General features: G+C 45.4%; 1 protein-coding gene across 1 annotated transcript; it reads right to left on the bottom strand.

The window, feature by feature from the left end:
* Nucleotides 1-11,853: 11,853 nt before the first annotated feature.
* Nucleotides 11,854-13,238, bottom strand: LOC121627544 (complement C1q-like protein 2). The gene is made up of 2 exons (XM_041966493.1): nucleotides 12,639-13,238; nucleotides 11,854-12,033 (listed from the first exon to the last, which is right to left on the bottom strand). The coding sequence occupies exons 1-2, from the start codon at nucleotides 13,236-13,238 to the stop codon at nucleotides 11,854-11,856; spliced, it is 780 nt and encodes a 259-aa protein (XP_041822427.1).
* Between the last annotated feature and the right edge of the window lie 3,255 nt (nucleotides 13,239-16,493).

The raw sequence follows: 16,493 nt of genomic DNA, 5'->3' as shown, positions 1-16,493 counted from the left end.
TTGCTATTTTTGAGAAAGGGCATGAAACAGAATAGACTGGACGCTAATACTCACAAATTTCAGCCATTTGTGGAGCTAAACGTGCCTAAATATATCTATTTAGTCATTTTGAGCGTCATTGGCGTTTTCTTTTACACTTTCTTGCACATTAATGATCTAAAACCACATTTTGGACAGCCCAGCTTTTGGCAGCAGCATAAAACAACACTTTGCATTTTTTTCCCCCAAGTTTTAGAAATACATTGGGGCCTGGAAAGCAGGAATCTGTCTGGATAACACGCAGCGGTTTTGTGAAATCTCCAGAATGAGAAGAAAATTGCCACCAGGCTCTAATTGGCCATTTGAAATAATAATATTAATAATCATAAAAGCAACAGCAGGGAAGTGGGGACGTGTTGATGTTGAACACCGCCGCAGTGAAATCTTTATCCCACAGGCTGGAGAGGGAAGCCATGGCTACTTAATTAAATTCCAATTAGGACAGTATCAATATGCTGTTTAGCCGCAGCGCCATTGTGGGTAAATGAGCACTCAGTCGGCTCTTATCGGCGCAAGGAGAGGCTCCTTGAGAGGGGCTGCAAAAGATAATTTATAGCTTTTAATTAGGCTTCATTCTGCCCGATCAGCCCGGTGTTCATCACGGGGAGCGGGCTGAATAAAACCCGAGTCAAAAGCGCTGTCACCGGTCCCTGGCAGGGCCCTTAATCAAAGCGAAGCAGGGGCCGCGCTACAAGCCGCGTAATTTCCAAGGTGCTGATAAAGCTTGTTGAATAATAGCGGGGCCCCTCGGAGACACCATTTGCAGAAATGACTTTATTGACGGCTTAACGTTGGTAATTCATTTTACCTTTCATGTATTGGGAGCCGGATTTGTCGCCGTAATAGGATGATAAATGCACTGACGGATCGCAGCCGCGGTTTTATTGAGTAGCCTATATACTGGAGGTGCGGGTTCGCGCACGCGCACGCACGCACACGCACGTGCGCGCTTTATGACGAGGCTCCGTTGAGAAGCTGTCTGAAGTAAAGGCCTGACAGTGTGTGTGTGTGCAGGCTGCACCAGACCCGCTGCTGCAACACGCAAAAACAAAATCACGTCTCCACGTTTCAGCCGCTTCACTTGATGATCTCCTTCCACCGCCAAATGAGGGGAAACTATCATTGCAAACTACTGATCGATCATCTCTTTTCCGCCTCAGATCTGGTTCCTCACTCGGGTTTGTTATCCGGCTGAGCATCAGTCATGTCACAGGCTGCGTAAAGAGCAGCCTGACGTGTGTTTCAAGTGTTCAAAACAGCCAAACACAGCCTGTGCAAACTATGCGCCTCCAGTCATCTTGAATCCTGCAATTACTTCACTGTACTTTGTTTTCCTATGCTAGATATCCAAAGAGTGTGTTGTTTTTTTATGTAAAAGAGGTAATACATTTTTTACAGTTTTTTTTATCAAGAAAAAGAAATGCCACTGAGTTCGATATTAAAATTAAACAGATTTGTTCTCGCTTCCAAACGCCAGGCGCAGGGGTACAAATAAAGACGTCATATGTGAAATAAATTGACTGAAGGACGATGTTTACTGTCTGCATCAGATCTACAAAAAGCAAAAACAAGCAGAAAAAAAATCACTGTTGGATCTAAATGTCAGTCTGATAGAAAACAGGCGATTTACTTGAATCAAATATAGAGGATTAATAATTACAGTGGAATATATACATATATTTTTTTTACTTCATCTCAAAAGTCTGCATTTCTAATGAACAATATGTTCAACTTCTTCTTGGCCGCGCACCTTTCTTCACCTGTCGGTTCGTGCCTGCGCTCGGAGCGCTCTCGTTCTTGCTTCAGATAAATGTGGTTCATTCGTGTGAACAGAAAAAAAAACAAATCAAAACCAAATCTCCTCTTCGCGTTGTCAGATGGATTAAAAACGTTTCGGGGTCCACATGAGAAAACACGGTGCGGCGCTCGGAGCAGAGTTGTGGAGGTTTGGATGGAGGAAGCGCTGCAGCTGCGTGCTCGTGCTGCCACCTGGCGGAGGACGACGGGAAATAGAGGCGCGCTCGCTCGAGCAGCGAACGCGGGCGGTGTCGCCAGATCGCGCGTGTCAGTTTTAGCTGGCTCAGCAGTCAGCTGGTGTTTACGTTTCAGGAGGCTGTGCAGGGAAATAAATCAGGTGCCTTTTATATATCTATCTATATATCTATCTATCTATATATATATATATATATATATATTCTTATTTATATCGTATATTTATAGCATCTGGGATTAAGTATCCACATCTGGAAACCCAGAAGGTCAGTAGCACGACAGGGCTTTGGCGACATCTAGTGGCTCTGATGTGGAAGTGGCATATCTTTTTTGAGCTGTGTGTCACTTTGGACATGATTTTTGTCAAAGTGGCAAACACAGCACATCATACAGAGCAGTAAACAAACCAGGCTGCATTTTGGATGCATTTTATTTTATATTGTGCATAATATTAATATTAAAAAGAAAATCCTTGCAACTGCAACTTTACTTGGACAGCACCTTTCAAACACAGCTGAAGACATTTTAAAAACGTAATGAAGGAACAAAATGTGGGAAAATTGAATATAATTGTATAAAATAAAATACAAACAGACAAAAAAATGTTTAGTAGGTATACTGCAGTTACAGTACAGTAAATAGTTGCCCCATTTTTAATCAAGGGAATAAAAGTACTGTAGGGAAACTGATCAAGCAACAGAACAAGAGGACAGCAGAGGTTTAAACACATCCTAAAGGTCTAAAGACTGGCTTTAGACTGCAAGCAGATATAAAACGCACTTTGGCTCTCAAGACTGTTAATTGATTAATACATTAGCAACAATGGTTACCATAAAAATGCAAAATAATCATGTCTGGTATATTTTTAATTTCATTTACGAATATTTTTACTGCATGTTGGTTTATTTTATTCAAGTATCTTAATTTTATTTTATAATCTTTCTATCTTTCTTATTGTCTTGTTTCTAACATGGGGGTTGCGATACAAATTTCATAGACATGTCATGCTCAATGACAATAAAGACATCTTGAATCTTATTTTCAAAGCAAAATATAAGTTATCTATAAGGAATAACACTTTTTTGGATAAGATACAATCACAAGTAGCTGATGTATTTGTGTATGCAACTTTTTATGCAAAGCATCCAAATACATTATATAGTTGTTAGTTTTTGACGATTCTATTATTTTTTTTCCCCAGTATTTTCTCCTGTAACTGACACTTTTTCATGTATATGAGCTCCTCAGCAGTTCAACAAATTCTTCCGTGCAATACCGCTTTTCTCCACTAGATGTCAGAGTAAAGCAGCTGAAAAAAAGGCACTGAGGGAAGTTGATGAACTTTTGAAATGCACAGGTCAGGAAGCCGGAAAGAAACATTCATCAGTGGAGAATAGTGACATGCAAACAGCCACATACAAAGCCAATAAAACCACGGCTCCAAACGGCTGAAAAATGAGTTGGCGTTGGTCAGAATGTCAAATATTGTCTGAGATGTCTAAACTGCAGCAGCAGCACCACTGTTTGTGCCACAGGTGTCAAATCTCGGCAGATCTGCGGCGGTGCCAGGCAAATGTTGTTGAGAAGAAATCACAAACGAGGATGAATTTGTGATCTCTCAAATATTGAAATGCCAGCAACGGACATGTTTGCGCTAAACAGTGATTATCATTCACGGAGTTTCCGCTCTCTCTCCCCCTGTCTGTCCGCCTCTCCAGGGTCCCTGCTCTCTGCAGTAATAATACATGAAGGGCTCCTCTCCCTCATCCATTAATCAGGAGGGAGGCTGAGGTAAAGGAGGGCTGATCTTTGGCCCGCTCACACACACACACACACACCGACTCACCCATCATTAATAATTGAAGGGATATTAATGCAGATAAATAATTAAGCTTCAGGGGATCTCTTCAGAGTCCTAATGAGAAGAGGGGGACAGACTGCTCCTTGGTCTTGTTACAGCTTGCTGATAAGTTTGTGAAAGCTTACGGTGATGATAAATGGGCCCCATTGAGTCACTGGCAAATGAAATCGATGGAGACACTTTTCTGGCCTTGTGTTAGCAGCCTCTCGCTTCATGCTGTTGCAATAAGGCAGAAACGTTGACGTCTATTGGACGGATGGTCAAAAAATGTTGTGTAGACGTTCACGGTCCCCTGAGGATGAATTGATGATTTTGTTGATCCCCTGACTTGGACTTTAGCGCCACCAGCAGGTTCAAATGGTTGTCTTTTCATAAGATATTTGGATTGCAGAGACATTTGAACAACTTTTCATCAAACGCCATTTAATTTGTTTCTGCAAAGCCAATGTCATCTTGCAGCCATCATAGAGCCAATGTGTATCTTTTGACGTCACGAACACATGATTATTCTGCCATAATATCCATCCTTCTTAAACCTGCGTCCCAGTCAGCATGATTTGGGTTTTTATGGACTGTTTAATGGGATTATGCAGCATATGTAAGCGTGACTGAAGGCGTCTTCAGCCCGTGTGTGTGTGTGTGTGTGTGTCCTCATCAGCCATGCTGCTTCGGGCCACTCTAACCTTTCAGCCGACTCTCCGAGGATCGTCCCCCTCATCCGGCATCCTCGGCCCGTCGCTGTCATCAGCCAGAGGAGAGATGAAAGATACGCCGCTCAATGGCTTTGTTGCAATAAAAGCCGCCCGCTCCAGTGACTTATTTCCTTAACCTTTCCTCAGAAATGACAGATCACGTGACATGACATCCCTAAGAGACACAGTGATAAATTAATGATATCTGGGATAAGTCGGTATCAGATCTGAAAGCAGACAGATGACAGCCATGTTGCTCTGTTTGAGTAATCTAATGGAGGTGATAACAAAGCAACAGTAAATCTGAATGAATCGCCTGTTAAAATGTACAAACTCCAGCCAGAGGAAGTGTGTAATCTCTAAGTGACAGCATTTCAAGTGAGCTCTTATCCCTGCACTGCTCACGCTTAAAAGTAAGCAATGAGTCCGCAGTGATACCACACACCACACACAAATCCGCCACATGATGCACGTACAGAAGCCGAGGTTACAGCCATGTTAACGGCACCGTGAGGCTGTGCTAAGGCTGAGCAGTGCTAACATGTGCTCTGAGCTAAGTGCTAACATGCTGGTTTCGAAATATGCTAACCCATAATTGCATGTGAAGCCAATGGGAATGTCTTTAGTTTAGCAAAAAGTTAAGGATCTGGAATCTTAAGCAAAAATTAAGCTAATTTCATCCAGCATCATATAAAGTAAGACAGAATAAACTCCAGATAAGCTTGTGTAAGAGCTGGATGATGGGCCCATTCTTAAAGGCTCTAAAACTGTCCGCCATGACAGGCTGATGGAGGAAGCGGGACATAAATAATGACAATATAAACGTGTGAGAGAAAGAGGGGGACGGGCGGGAGGGATGATGGTTGACAGGGTAAGGGAAGGAGTGTGTGTGTGTGTGTGTGTGTGTGTGTGTGTGAGATTGATCTCTGCGTAGTCTCTTTTAGCCTCTCATTATCGCCCGGCCCCCGAGAACAAGACGGGGAAGCGTTTCTGACAGCGACGCCATTTTCCTGCCTGTCTGCGAATCATCTGCGAGCATGTAAGAGCTCATATTCCCGACTATTATAAGGTCAGATGTCCTCACGAGGATAGAAATGCAGTTGTGGAGATTAAAGGCCGTGTTTGGTGTAATTTAATTTGAAGTTGTTGGACGATTAGAATTAGGTTTGGTCTTTGGTTAGAGGGATAGTTTGACGTTTTGGGAAACATGCTGGTGAGAAGATTGATACCACTGTCAGGATGTGTCTATGCTAATTGTGAAGCTAGCACCAGGAGACGACTATCTTAGCTTAGCATGCAGACTGGAATAAGTGGGAAACAGCTAGCCTGGCCTTGTTTTTACATGACTTTTTGTGTATAGATTAAACAGGGTGCAACATTCAAGTTTAGACAGAGCCAGGCCAGCTGCTTCTGATTTTCATGCTAAGCTACGCTAACCATCTCTAGACTGCAGTTTCAAATTTAGCATACGGATTAAAGGAGATCCTCTCATCTAACTCTTTCATCTATTTTGGCCAAGGCAGGCATATTAGGGCTGCAGCAAGTGATTATTTTCAATATAAATTAATCTGCTGGTCATTTCCTTGATTAGTTTCTCAGTTGTTTGGTCTAAAAAAATCCAAATATGTTTCATTAATTATCACAGAGGACAAAGAAAACCAGCAAATATCCAACAATTGTGGATTTTCTCTTTCATAGAAGCTGATTTAAACCATCTATTGGTGTTTAAAACTGATGCATTCATAGCGCAGCTCTCACAACGCAGCATTAAATCAACGAAAATCACCTTTTTTTGCTAACTGCCTCTTTAAGGTTTAAGTCCTGTCAAGTGTTTCAGCAACAGCAGTAAGCTGTGGGGCTCCAGACATCCAGGAGTGACACTTCAGAGCATTTTAATGACTCCGAAGACGCCGATAGGATCTCTGCCACTGACATGCTGTACAATAAGCCCGTCGCAAGGATGGATAAACACTCGTGGAAGCACTCACAATGTCACGGACCTGGAAGCTTATTGTCTTTGCGGGAGCAGCCACAACATTATGTTATTTGCCAAATATGCGTAACCCCAAGCTGAAACCTCCAAGGAGTGCTTTCATTTGTCTGTTTTCTTTTATTTACGTCAAAAGATCTTTTTTATTCCCCTTCCACTCTCCTCTCTCTGTTTCCCCTCCCTTCGCCTTGTTTGGCCGATTAAGCCACAAATGATATGCAATTTCCAAAGTGCGGACTGACAGATGAAGTGAGTCAGCGTTTGGCTGAATGAGTCGTAAAGCCGAGACGAAATCCCACTGCAGCGACATTCGTGTCCGTGTCGGTTGTGTTTGTGTTGCCAGCGGTGGACTGGACTGTTCAGGTTCACGTCGGAGACCTCTGGGACAGACTGACTGTCCGCACCTGTCAGTTAATGTGACCGTAGCTTATTAAAATACCTGCTCATCTTCGACAGTATGTTCAAAATGACCATGTGATCAGATTTTGTATCAGCTATCATCCAATATTTTGATTTTAATGTGATGTGTGCATTCAAAATGTCACTCGGAGCATCAAAAGCACTCATGCAGGATGGCCTCCTGTCAGTGTTGTGATATATTATTGGATTATTCTAACATGACACCCCCCTCCCCACCTAATAACTTCCATACAGTCCCTAAAATCTCAATCTCCTTGTACAAATGGTGAAATAAAGGCTGATCCAGCAGCCAGTCAGACGTGCTTTGCTCTGCTGGACACGTTTACACCTCCTTCCGGTGAGGAAGCCCGCAGAGGAAGATGAGCAGGAAGGCGTTTTGATGCCACTTTCAGCGAGAACCCTCTGGCTCTCACCCCTCCCTGCGGGCCCCTTCAGATGTCCCTCTTTTACATTTCGCTCATGCCAGGCTGGCATTTGCATCTCGGGCGTGAGCACCGCTCAATCATCGCAGGGGGGGATGGGGGCGTCAGCTGAGTTAAAGAACGATGGGAAGGTTTCAAAAAAATGTCCTGATGATTGGCCGCCTGTGCGGAGGGCTTGTCGGCCGCAATTCCTCACGTCGGCGCGCCTCTCAGGCACTTTGTGAAATCAGCTGAGGCGGGCCGCTCTTTGCTACGGGAGACCACGTTCATAGTTTGCTGTCATGACGGCGGCGTGCACGGCAGGAAATGCACACACACACACACACACACACGTGCAACCTGGAGAAGCTCGGCAGCCGGAGCGCCTGGTAACACCCGCTGTCACCACTTCAGTACGACGCCTGTTGCTCAGCTGCCTGTCAAGTTGAATTCCCCTGAACGCACTGTGTGTGTGTTATGTGTGTGTGTGTGTGTGTGTGTGAGAGAGAGAGGCCTCGTCCCACTTATCTCATCCATCAGAGAATTTCAGTACTCCGTCTGTCACTCAGCAATCCCTCACTGTCACCCAGACCAGGGGGATGCAGCAGCCTGATCATCTATCGTGTTGTTGTATTTGTGTGTGTGTGTGTGTGTGCATCCGTCTGACACGTACTGCAGTTGATGTCTCAGTTGGTGTCAGCGGCTCCACTTTTCACCCTAAATGTGTCTGCAGTGGGGGCTGAGAGCCTTCACGAGGCCATCAGGCTTTCATCCTCAGCCAGCTTAAAAGGCCTCGGCTGGTGACGTCAGCCCCTCGCTCCTGAGCCTCGCCGGGCGACGACCGCCTGAACCTGGATGAAAACACTTAAATGATCTTCAAAGGATGCTTTTTGTCACGCGAACGTCCTCGTCACGCATTCATACCCTCCACCTTCTCTGCGTCAAACAAACGTCACTAAACGTCTGCTTCCAGGATTTGATTTTCCTGTCCAGGCTTGCGGCATTTCTTGATGAAGGCTGACGGACTGCGAGATCCAAGGCCTGCTCGGTTGTGTAAGCTGCAGTTCACACAACAGGCGTCTGGCTGCTGGAGCTCATTGATCCTGCGCGTCACTGCTTGGGTTTCCAGCGTGCTGGCAAAAGTGGCATTTCACGTTTCATTTCTGACACGCACAACGGTGCAAACACTGCTGACCAATGGCGACGCGCCTTGAGATACAGTAGAGTTCGAGCTGAGCTGGCGCGGGGTTGATGTAGTCAACATCAGCCGCTTCGTCAACCTTTTCGCATAATCTTCATCGGCTTTTACGAAACCCGCACGCCATCCGCCTCTGGCTGCAGCTTTGTGTGTGTTCATGTGCACCATCCGGACAACCGCTTCCTGGAGAGGTGTCTTCCCTCGCTGCTGAGCTCCTGTCATCATCAGCCGTTTCTGAGCAGCGATGTGACTGGCTGAGAGCGCGCTCACTCGTCACCACGCCCTCTCATCTGCGTCCCGCCCCTTTCGTGCCACACCTGCTCTGCACCTGTCGTTTTTCTGCTCAGGCGATTAAAACAGGGCCCTGCTCCCTTTGTTCTGTCTTTGTGTGGAATTAACACATGAATTGAACAGCAATCTCAAACTTTTTATGATATATAGATAAGGTGGATAAGATTCATCAGAAACCGGCACACAATCAGGAGAATCTAGCAGCACGTTAGCGAGCGCAGACAATGTCGACGCATGGAGGGTGGCTGAAAACAAAGTCGCTGCCAGCTCTCTTCTTGCTGTTTGTGCGCAGAATAAGGAAAATCAAATGCTAATAGCGGCCTAAAAGTGCCCTATACTACCCTCTCTGTTGTTATTTTTTCCTCCAGCAGCTCAATAATAACACAGTCCCATCTGAGGAGGATAGAGTTGGTTTGTAGAGTGCCGGAAAATAAGCCAACACCTTAATAGAGGTTTATCTAACCAGACATGCTAATATTTGTTTCCCATGATTTCCATTTAAATTGACAGGAGTGGCGTGTGTAAACAGCTGTTTTGTGTGTGTTCCTGAGGGGATGGGATTAAAAAAAAAAAGATAAATAAATCAAACACACACACACAAAGCAGCCATCATCTTAATGAAGGCTTACAGCAGTATTTCTGAGTCTGGTAAAAGCGTTTGGAAATCTCAATACAAATTAATTCAAAGTGAAACACAGGAGCTGGCAGCCGCCAGCTTTCAGCCGGTTTTACATCTGAAAATATCTGAAGGGACACATGAGGCATGTTATTTATGTTTCCTCACCGTGCCTTAGCGGTATGAGGACTCACCCAGTCTGCTCTCAAGGCCATCTTACTGTCCTTCAAAATAAAAGCTTTCAAGGTAGAGATGTAATGGTTATAGCTAGGAAATGCTATGAAAAGTTATTTTCTTAATATAGTCATTATTTAGTCTACATGACATGTCAAAAACAAGTGAGAAAAAATGCCCCTCACAACCAACCAACAGCCCAAAACACACAGATATTCAGTTTACTATCTAATATGACAAAGAGAAGCAGCAAAATTATCTATTTAATCATCTCAGCTCTAATTTCAAAACAAGCTGACTGACATTTGCATCAAGTGGAATTTACCCCGGAAGGTTTTTCTGAGCGCTCAACCCTGGAGTGAACAATACGTGATGTGCTTAATGCAATGAAATGTGGAGACCTCAGAGTAACCTTTTTGAATAAATGCACCAAATGAGAGCAGAGCAGTGTTTGGGCTCCCTGACTACAAATGTCTGCAAGCTACAGCGGAGCAAAGGACATCCAGGGAGGCACCTGGAACCTGAGAGCCGGAGTGCAGGGCCACGCGCCCCCCCCGACCGGAGACTGTAGGCTACAGAGCAATGCAACGCATTCAGACAGGCAGCCCGCGGGACGAAACACAAAAGGACAAACAGCTCGCAGAAACACGCGGCTCTGACATTAGATTAAACAAGGAGCAGCCAACAATTGGTCCGTCTCCGTTCGCTCCCGGCTCCGCAGCAGCGTCCTCTTTAGATCGGATTTCTCCTCTTGCCCCGGCGTAGGGGCTATTTCGGTGCGAGGCGCCGTTGCTTGGTCAGAGATTGTCACACAAGGCAAACCTTTTGTCAAACAATATTTATTTGCATATGCGAGAACAAAATATAACTGACTCAACATCGATGCGAGACGTCCATTTCTATCTTTCATGTGTGGTTACTGGGTTATTTTGTGAGACACCGAACACTCAAAGCACCACGATTTGGCTTGCTAAAGCGATCGAGATGGCCTGTACTTGGTTACGCTTTTTGCATCTCATCTAATGCATTGAGAATGTAGAGTCCGTCCTCTTTGGCACTTTCTACTGACCCCATTATTTCAACTGAACACATCCTCCACAACAGGTCCAGCTTGTCCAGTTAAGGTGGCTGACAGGTGAATCATGGGGGGGAATAGAGGCACTGTATGCCTGTTGAAGTTGCTCCTATTGCACTGTGAATGCTGATGATGTGCTTGCTTTTGGGCAAAAAAAGAGAAAAGAATAGAAAAAAGAAATAGAACTGGAGAATGGGACTTTAAAACAAACAAGCAAGCTAATTTGCTATGCTAGCTTTCTCAATTTTGGGCTCTCTGTCACCTCAAAGGTTTGCTATTGGTCAAGTTGTGTCAAAGTTCACCACATTTGAAAGACAAAGTTGATTTATTTTAGTTTACGTAATAACCTTAAGTGACGTACGTAACAGCAACATTTTTACCTTATCACCAAGTAGAGCCGAAACTTAAGCAAACTGCAACACAACGTTTTACAGCGTTGACCACGTGACTGCAAAGGTCCGATACGCGTGCCACTGGTTCTCTCCAGCAGTCACATGTGTTGTTTTGGGGGCGGTCATATGCTGCAGGCTCTTGTGGGAGTCGCTGGCAACCAACCTGTTCAGTCTGAGGACATGTTGGCATTCTTCGGAGAACTGAAATGAACTGATTTTGACATTTTAAATGCTGGTGTGACCCGTCCTTAAGTCCAAACACTGCTGGCTAAGGTGTACGCACAAAAGAGCTTATCTGACATTCATTTTACCCTTGATTTCAATTACTTTGTCAATCCGAACTTGAAACATGAGACACGACTAATACACACAATGCTTCATAAGAAGCAGCCACTCAGGCCTCTACTGGGTCATTTCCCCAAAAGCAATTCAGAAATGTGTTCACCTCAATTCAAAGGAACTTTAGAAGACTTCTGCTTTCTCAGGTCAGAGCACACAAGGTGTTGCTCTGGAACGCCAGCTGTCTGATAGCCTGCTAAGTAGTCTGAAGTTAAATCAAATACATGTACAAAAAGGTTTTTCACTGAATAAACAGAACACACAGTTGCAGGTAAGCCTGTGGCACCTATCTTCAGAGGAGGAGAAACATGTTGGACCATATACTTTAATGGAAACAGTGTTCAGTGGTGACGACTGTCCACGGGCCTCGCGCTTAGTCTGGGTACAAGATGAAGCCGGAGAAGGTGCTGTACTTGTTGTTGTTGCCTCCGTGAGCCTTGCCGCCGTCCAGCTTGACGTAGATCTCGTCCCCGGAGTCCAAGTGCAGCACGGCGCTGTTGCTGGCGTAGTCGTAGTTCTGGTCTGCATCCTGAGCTATGGCACTGGCCCGCACCTGGGGGGGAAAAAAAGGGGTCAAGACTTCCTGTTCATGAGACAATACAGTAAAGGTAGAGGGTGAGTAGAAAAGTTCATGTATGCCTGAGAGGCAAAGTGAAAGAACAGCCTTAAAAACAGCAATTGGTGTGTAAACGGACAAAAAGTCCCTTCTCTATTGGACATTTAAGGGGCATGGTGGGTTAATTAGACTACGAATCATTATAGAATAGTCATAAATAATGGTATAAAATGAAATTTGTCCCAGACTCTCATGCAAGTTTGAATTTTGGAGCATCGAGAATGAACACTGGTGTCTCATATGTGAGCCCTCATCCAGCTGGAGCGGATCCAAACAGCATTTACGCATGAGCGTCACTGCCAAGGAAGGCAAGCAGACATCACTGGATCTGACTGGAAATGTCACTGACGTTACCTTAAAGCCATTGCCTATAAGTACTCGGAATACGCAGTTACATAACTCGTGTAAAGAAGGATAAAAGAGCGTGAGTCCGGCGACGTTGTGCGCTTTTTGAGCGTAAAATTGATATTTCGAGAACTGGTATGAAGTATAAAACCTGCACAGTGGCCGAACTTATTGTTCCAGTTCAGCTCTGATGTTACCTGTCCGTTTTTGCACAGGTCGGCCCACATGCTGGTCCCGTCTCCCCCGCGCATCAGCACATGGTAGGTGAAGAAATAGATCCCGGACACATGGCAGGTGAACTTCCCGGTGCTCGCGTCGTAGTGGTTCCCCAAGTTTGTAATCACGTCGTCAAACTTTAACACCTCATATCCCTCGTGTGGGTTCTTCAGCCCGACGTAAAAAGCGATCCTGTAACTGCTGGCCGTGGAGTTCACACCGTCTGGTTCGCCGTTTTCGCCCCCCGCAGCTCCGGATAACGCGGGGAAGGCGAGTTTGCCGTCGCCGCGCTCTCCCGGTGGCCCCCTTGGACCCGGGGGTCCTGGTTCTCCCGGCGGTCCCCTCGATCCCGGTTTTCCCGGTCGCCCGGGCTCCCCGCGGCTCCCTTGCGCCATCGGCGGCTGCGGAGCGACGCCGTTAACGTTCTGGATCACCTCCATGGCGGTGGCGCCTCCCTGTTTGGGGGTGTACGGGTCGCAAACCATCCGACAGGTGCCCATCATCTCGTAGTAATGGGCTGAGGTCTCGGGGGTGCGCAGCAGCAGCAACGGGACAGCAACGGCCAGAGCCAGCAAAACCATCGCGACGGCGATCACCAGAAAGACCACCGACCACTTCCTCCGCGCGGCTCGGGGACAAACGGGCGACAGAAGATCCGTGGAGCTGCTCTGCGGGGGAATTGTGACAGAGGGCAGGGGGGGCTTTCAGGACGACCAAAAGAAAAGAGATGGAGTCAATGAAGTACGCATCCCTCCGTCCAGCTCCTCTAATTGGTGGCTTCACGCGCCTGGACAGCGGGCTGTGAGCGGGGAGCGGTAGGTGCGCGCGGACAGCTGCAGCCAGCTGTCAGAAGTAGCGCGGATAAGACCGGAAGAGAGAGAATTTAGCCTTCAAATTAAAACAGGTTACTGACGTGTTGCGCTTACAAATACGGAAGATACGTAATTTAAATGAAACACAAAATGTAACCAAAACTGCACTTTATTTTCATAAGAATAAGATCTGATGGTGCACACTCTCTGGTACACATTTGTATGTCTACTCCACAACAAAAGAGGGAAATATTATAGTATTTGCTCCACTATCGGCCTTGTTTCTGTGCAGATTAAGAGTTCACATAAAAACATAGTTTCATGAACAATATGAGATTTCAGTATGAAGCAATTGAAATGAGCTGCACCTCCACCAGCTACAACAGTAAAGCACAGGGCAGCATTAATCATGGTTCAAGAAGATAACACTGACGGGCCATGCACAGTTCAATATCATTCATTTTAATGGCAACATGTTAGGAGACAGTCTTATTAAAACCAGGTCTTCAGAAAGGGGTTTTATTCTTAAATGTGTGACAGGAAGTCTTCTGTTTCGGTTTGGCTGACTTGACAAGAGGAGCGGGGACAGCCTGTGCGTAAAGTTTTTCAGTCTGCGCAGTTGTTCTTCAAACTGCCACTAAATATTTAATGTGATTCAGCAGTGAGCACTCAGTATTTACATGTGTTTAAACATCTCACTCTCACTTGAATGCATCGATCCATGCATGCATGTGTACACACAGCTTTAATATGTGTGTTCGTACAGGTGGAACACATGACAGGCCAAAATGACCACATTATTTATTCATCCACTCTCCTTTGGGAATTATAAACAGATTTGTGTTTTTTTTTCTGTTGTAAGATCAGAGATTTAAGATCATTTACAAAAAAATGAAGGTTAAAGTCAGGTGTGTTTCAACCTGTGGTAACAGCAGCTAAATAGATGGCCAAGCGTTTTACTCAGAGCACGAGGGGTCTTTTCAAAGTCAGAACCAACGGCTGAGGGCCGGTCGGTGACATCAAATGACCAACTGCATTGGTCACTACACACACACACACACACACGTATGCAGACAGAGGGGGAGCATGAGCAGCCGACAGGGGGAGAGCAGATAATATGCAGGAAGCGGAGCAGAGATGTCTGGCGCCTGTCGACACCTTCAGCTCTAAGCTCCCCAGCTGCAGGGACGTATTTGATGTCTTGTTTCACGAGGTGGAGGGCCACGGGCCTTGCATTTTGATTGCCCGGCGAATTAGAATTCTTGGTGCGCGCGGGCAATCATTACTCCAGTGCATACAGATTTGTCTTAAATGCCTCTTTAGCCTCTTTTGCTCTTTGCCCAGTGAGGCCGCTTGTTAATGTGCGGTGTATGAGCACGTCGGCTGAATAAGACTATTATTGATGCCTTTCATTGGTTATTTCTAAAGATTGCAAGCCTTTCAGACACTCAATAAAGAGAGCCCTCGCTCATGGAAAATAAAAGCATCTATTGATTTTGTCCTCAAGCTCAAAAATTCTCCTGAAGGACCTGAAATACTTCAAAAGTGCAGGCTGGGAACTAAGCACCTGGAATTGGAGCACAGGCCCCACATCTACGACAGAGGCTTTAGAGCTCAAGGCGATGTGGAGAAATCTTCAGAGGCCGGAGACGAGGCTTAGCAGCAGCCCCGCGGCCACACTGCAGGGGCCTCCGCACCGCCAACCCCCCAAAGCGATTTCAGCTTGTGCTCGGCTCAGCCTTAACCCCCAGGAACATGGCTCCACTTGAGCCGCTCGTGTCTGAAGGTGAGACCGAGCGCGAGAAGTCATGAGCACTGGGCCAAGAATGAAATTGAGGTTGAAATCTGAGGATGCGATGGTCGTGGCAAAGCCGGAAATCTTATGTCACGTTTTAAATGTTCAGTCTACCGCACGCTAAAATGACAATGTGACAATTATTCAAACAAAATCCTAAAAATGGGATGCACAGGGAACATTCTGCTCCCTGACTCTGCTCTGCTACACGACCGCAGAAATGACCTTTACGGAGAATTAGTACAGTGGACTGTATCTTTAGGCTATGGTGAGCCATGCACGATACACTGTCCACATTACGCACTGCAGCTGCTGAGATTATCATGCCCCTGCGGCGCTGCAATGCTTCTAATCACTCCGCATGTTAGTGGACTGCTGTGTCATACTCACGAACCATACGGTGAGACAAATGAATCAGTCCATCATTAGCTAAAAAAAAACCCTTGAAAATAAAGGCTGTGTGTCAGGGCTTTTGTTTAATAGCATGGAGGAACATTTAAGGTATTGTGGCCCTATGAGCTCAAAGCACAGCCACTGACTCCAAGGAAACATGCAAACAAAGAACGTATCTTCACTTGTCAAATCTTCAAGATTCCCATGAAATTAAACCCCATTTATGATGTTTTTTCAGTGTATTTACATCAGCAATTATCACTCCATATACAGTCGTTTGTACGGGTAGTGGCGGAGTCCGCCATTCCCGTGCCACATTCAGACTGCCTGGCTAAGCCTGAGGGATTCATGAGTAAAAGTACTCATCATGCTCAATTACCATCCATGATATTTAATGAGACGATCATGCAGTTTTCGAGTCATATCTTAATCTGCAAAGTAAATAGCTGGAAATAAACGTACTGGAGTCAGAAATGTTGAGTGAATGAATGCCAAATTGCACTTAAGTACAGTTTTTGAGCTAATGTACTTAATTATGTTCCACCAACAGCACAACGTATGTTATCTTTTGCTGAATTTATGGAAATTTATTAAAATTTGCACTAAATGTGGATGGAAACTTGGCTCCATTTTGGAAAATGACCTAATGATATAAGTTTACTTTTAACACTCTGATTCCACGACTCAGATATTTGCTGAGTTAGTGTGTTGAGCTCTCAGGGCCGCCATAAAAAGTGATGACAACCCTCTGATTAACCCATGGCTCTCATAAACCTACCATACTGTGACCAGAGGACAGACTTGACATACTATTGTATCACTGGATGAATTCGATG

Source organism: Chelmon rostratus, chromosome 24 (assembly GCF_017976325.1).
Source record: "Chelmon rostratus isolate fCheRos1 chromosome 24, fCheRos1.pri, whole genome shotgun sequence".
NCBI classification, from domain to species: domain Eukaryota; kingdom Metazoa; phylum Chordata; class Actinopteri; order Chaetodontiformes; family Chaetodontidae; genus Chelmon; species Chelmon rostratus.
The sequence above is the reverse complement of the archived record's forward strand: the minus strand, read 5'-3'. Positions and strand labels throughout refer to the sequence as shown.

Bases quoted from the DNA above. Each gene is read 5' to 3' on its own strand.
- LOC121627544 (XM_041966493.1), bottom strand. From the start codon at position 13,238: ATGGTTTTGCTGGCTCTGGCCGTTGCTGTCCCGTTGCTGCTGCTGCGC. The intron at 12,034-12,638 runs GTAACATCAGAG...TTTCCCCCCCAG, and splicing joins ACCTGTGCAAAAACGGACAG to GTGCGGGCCAGTGCCATAGC.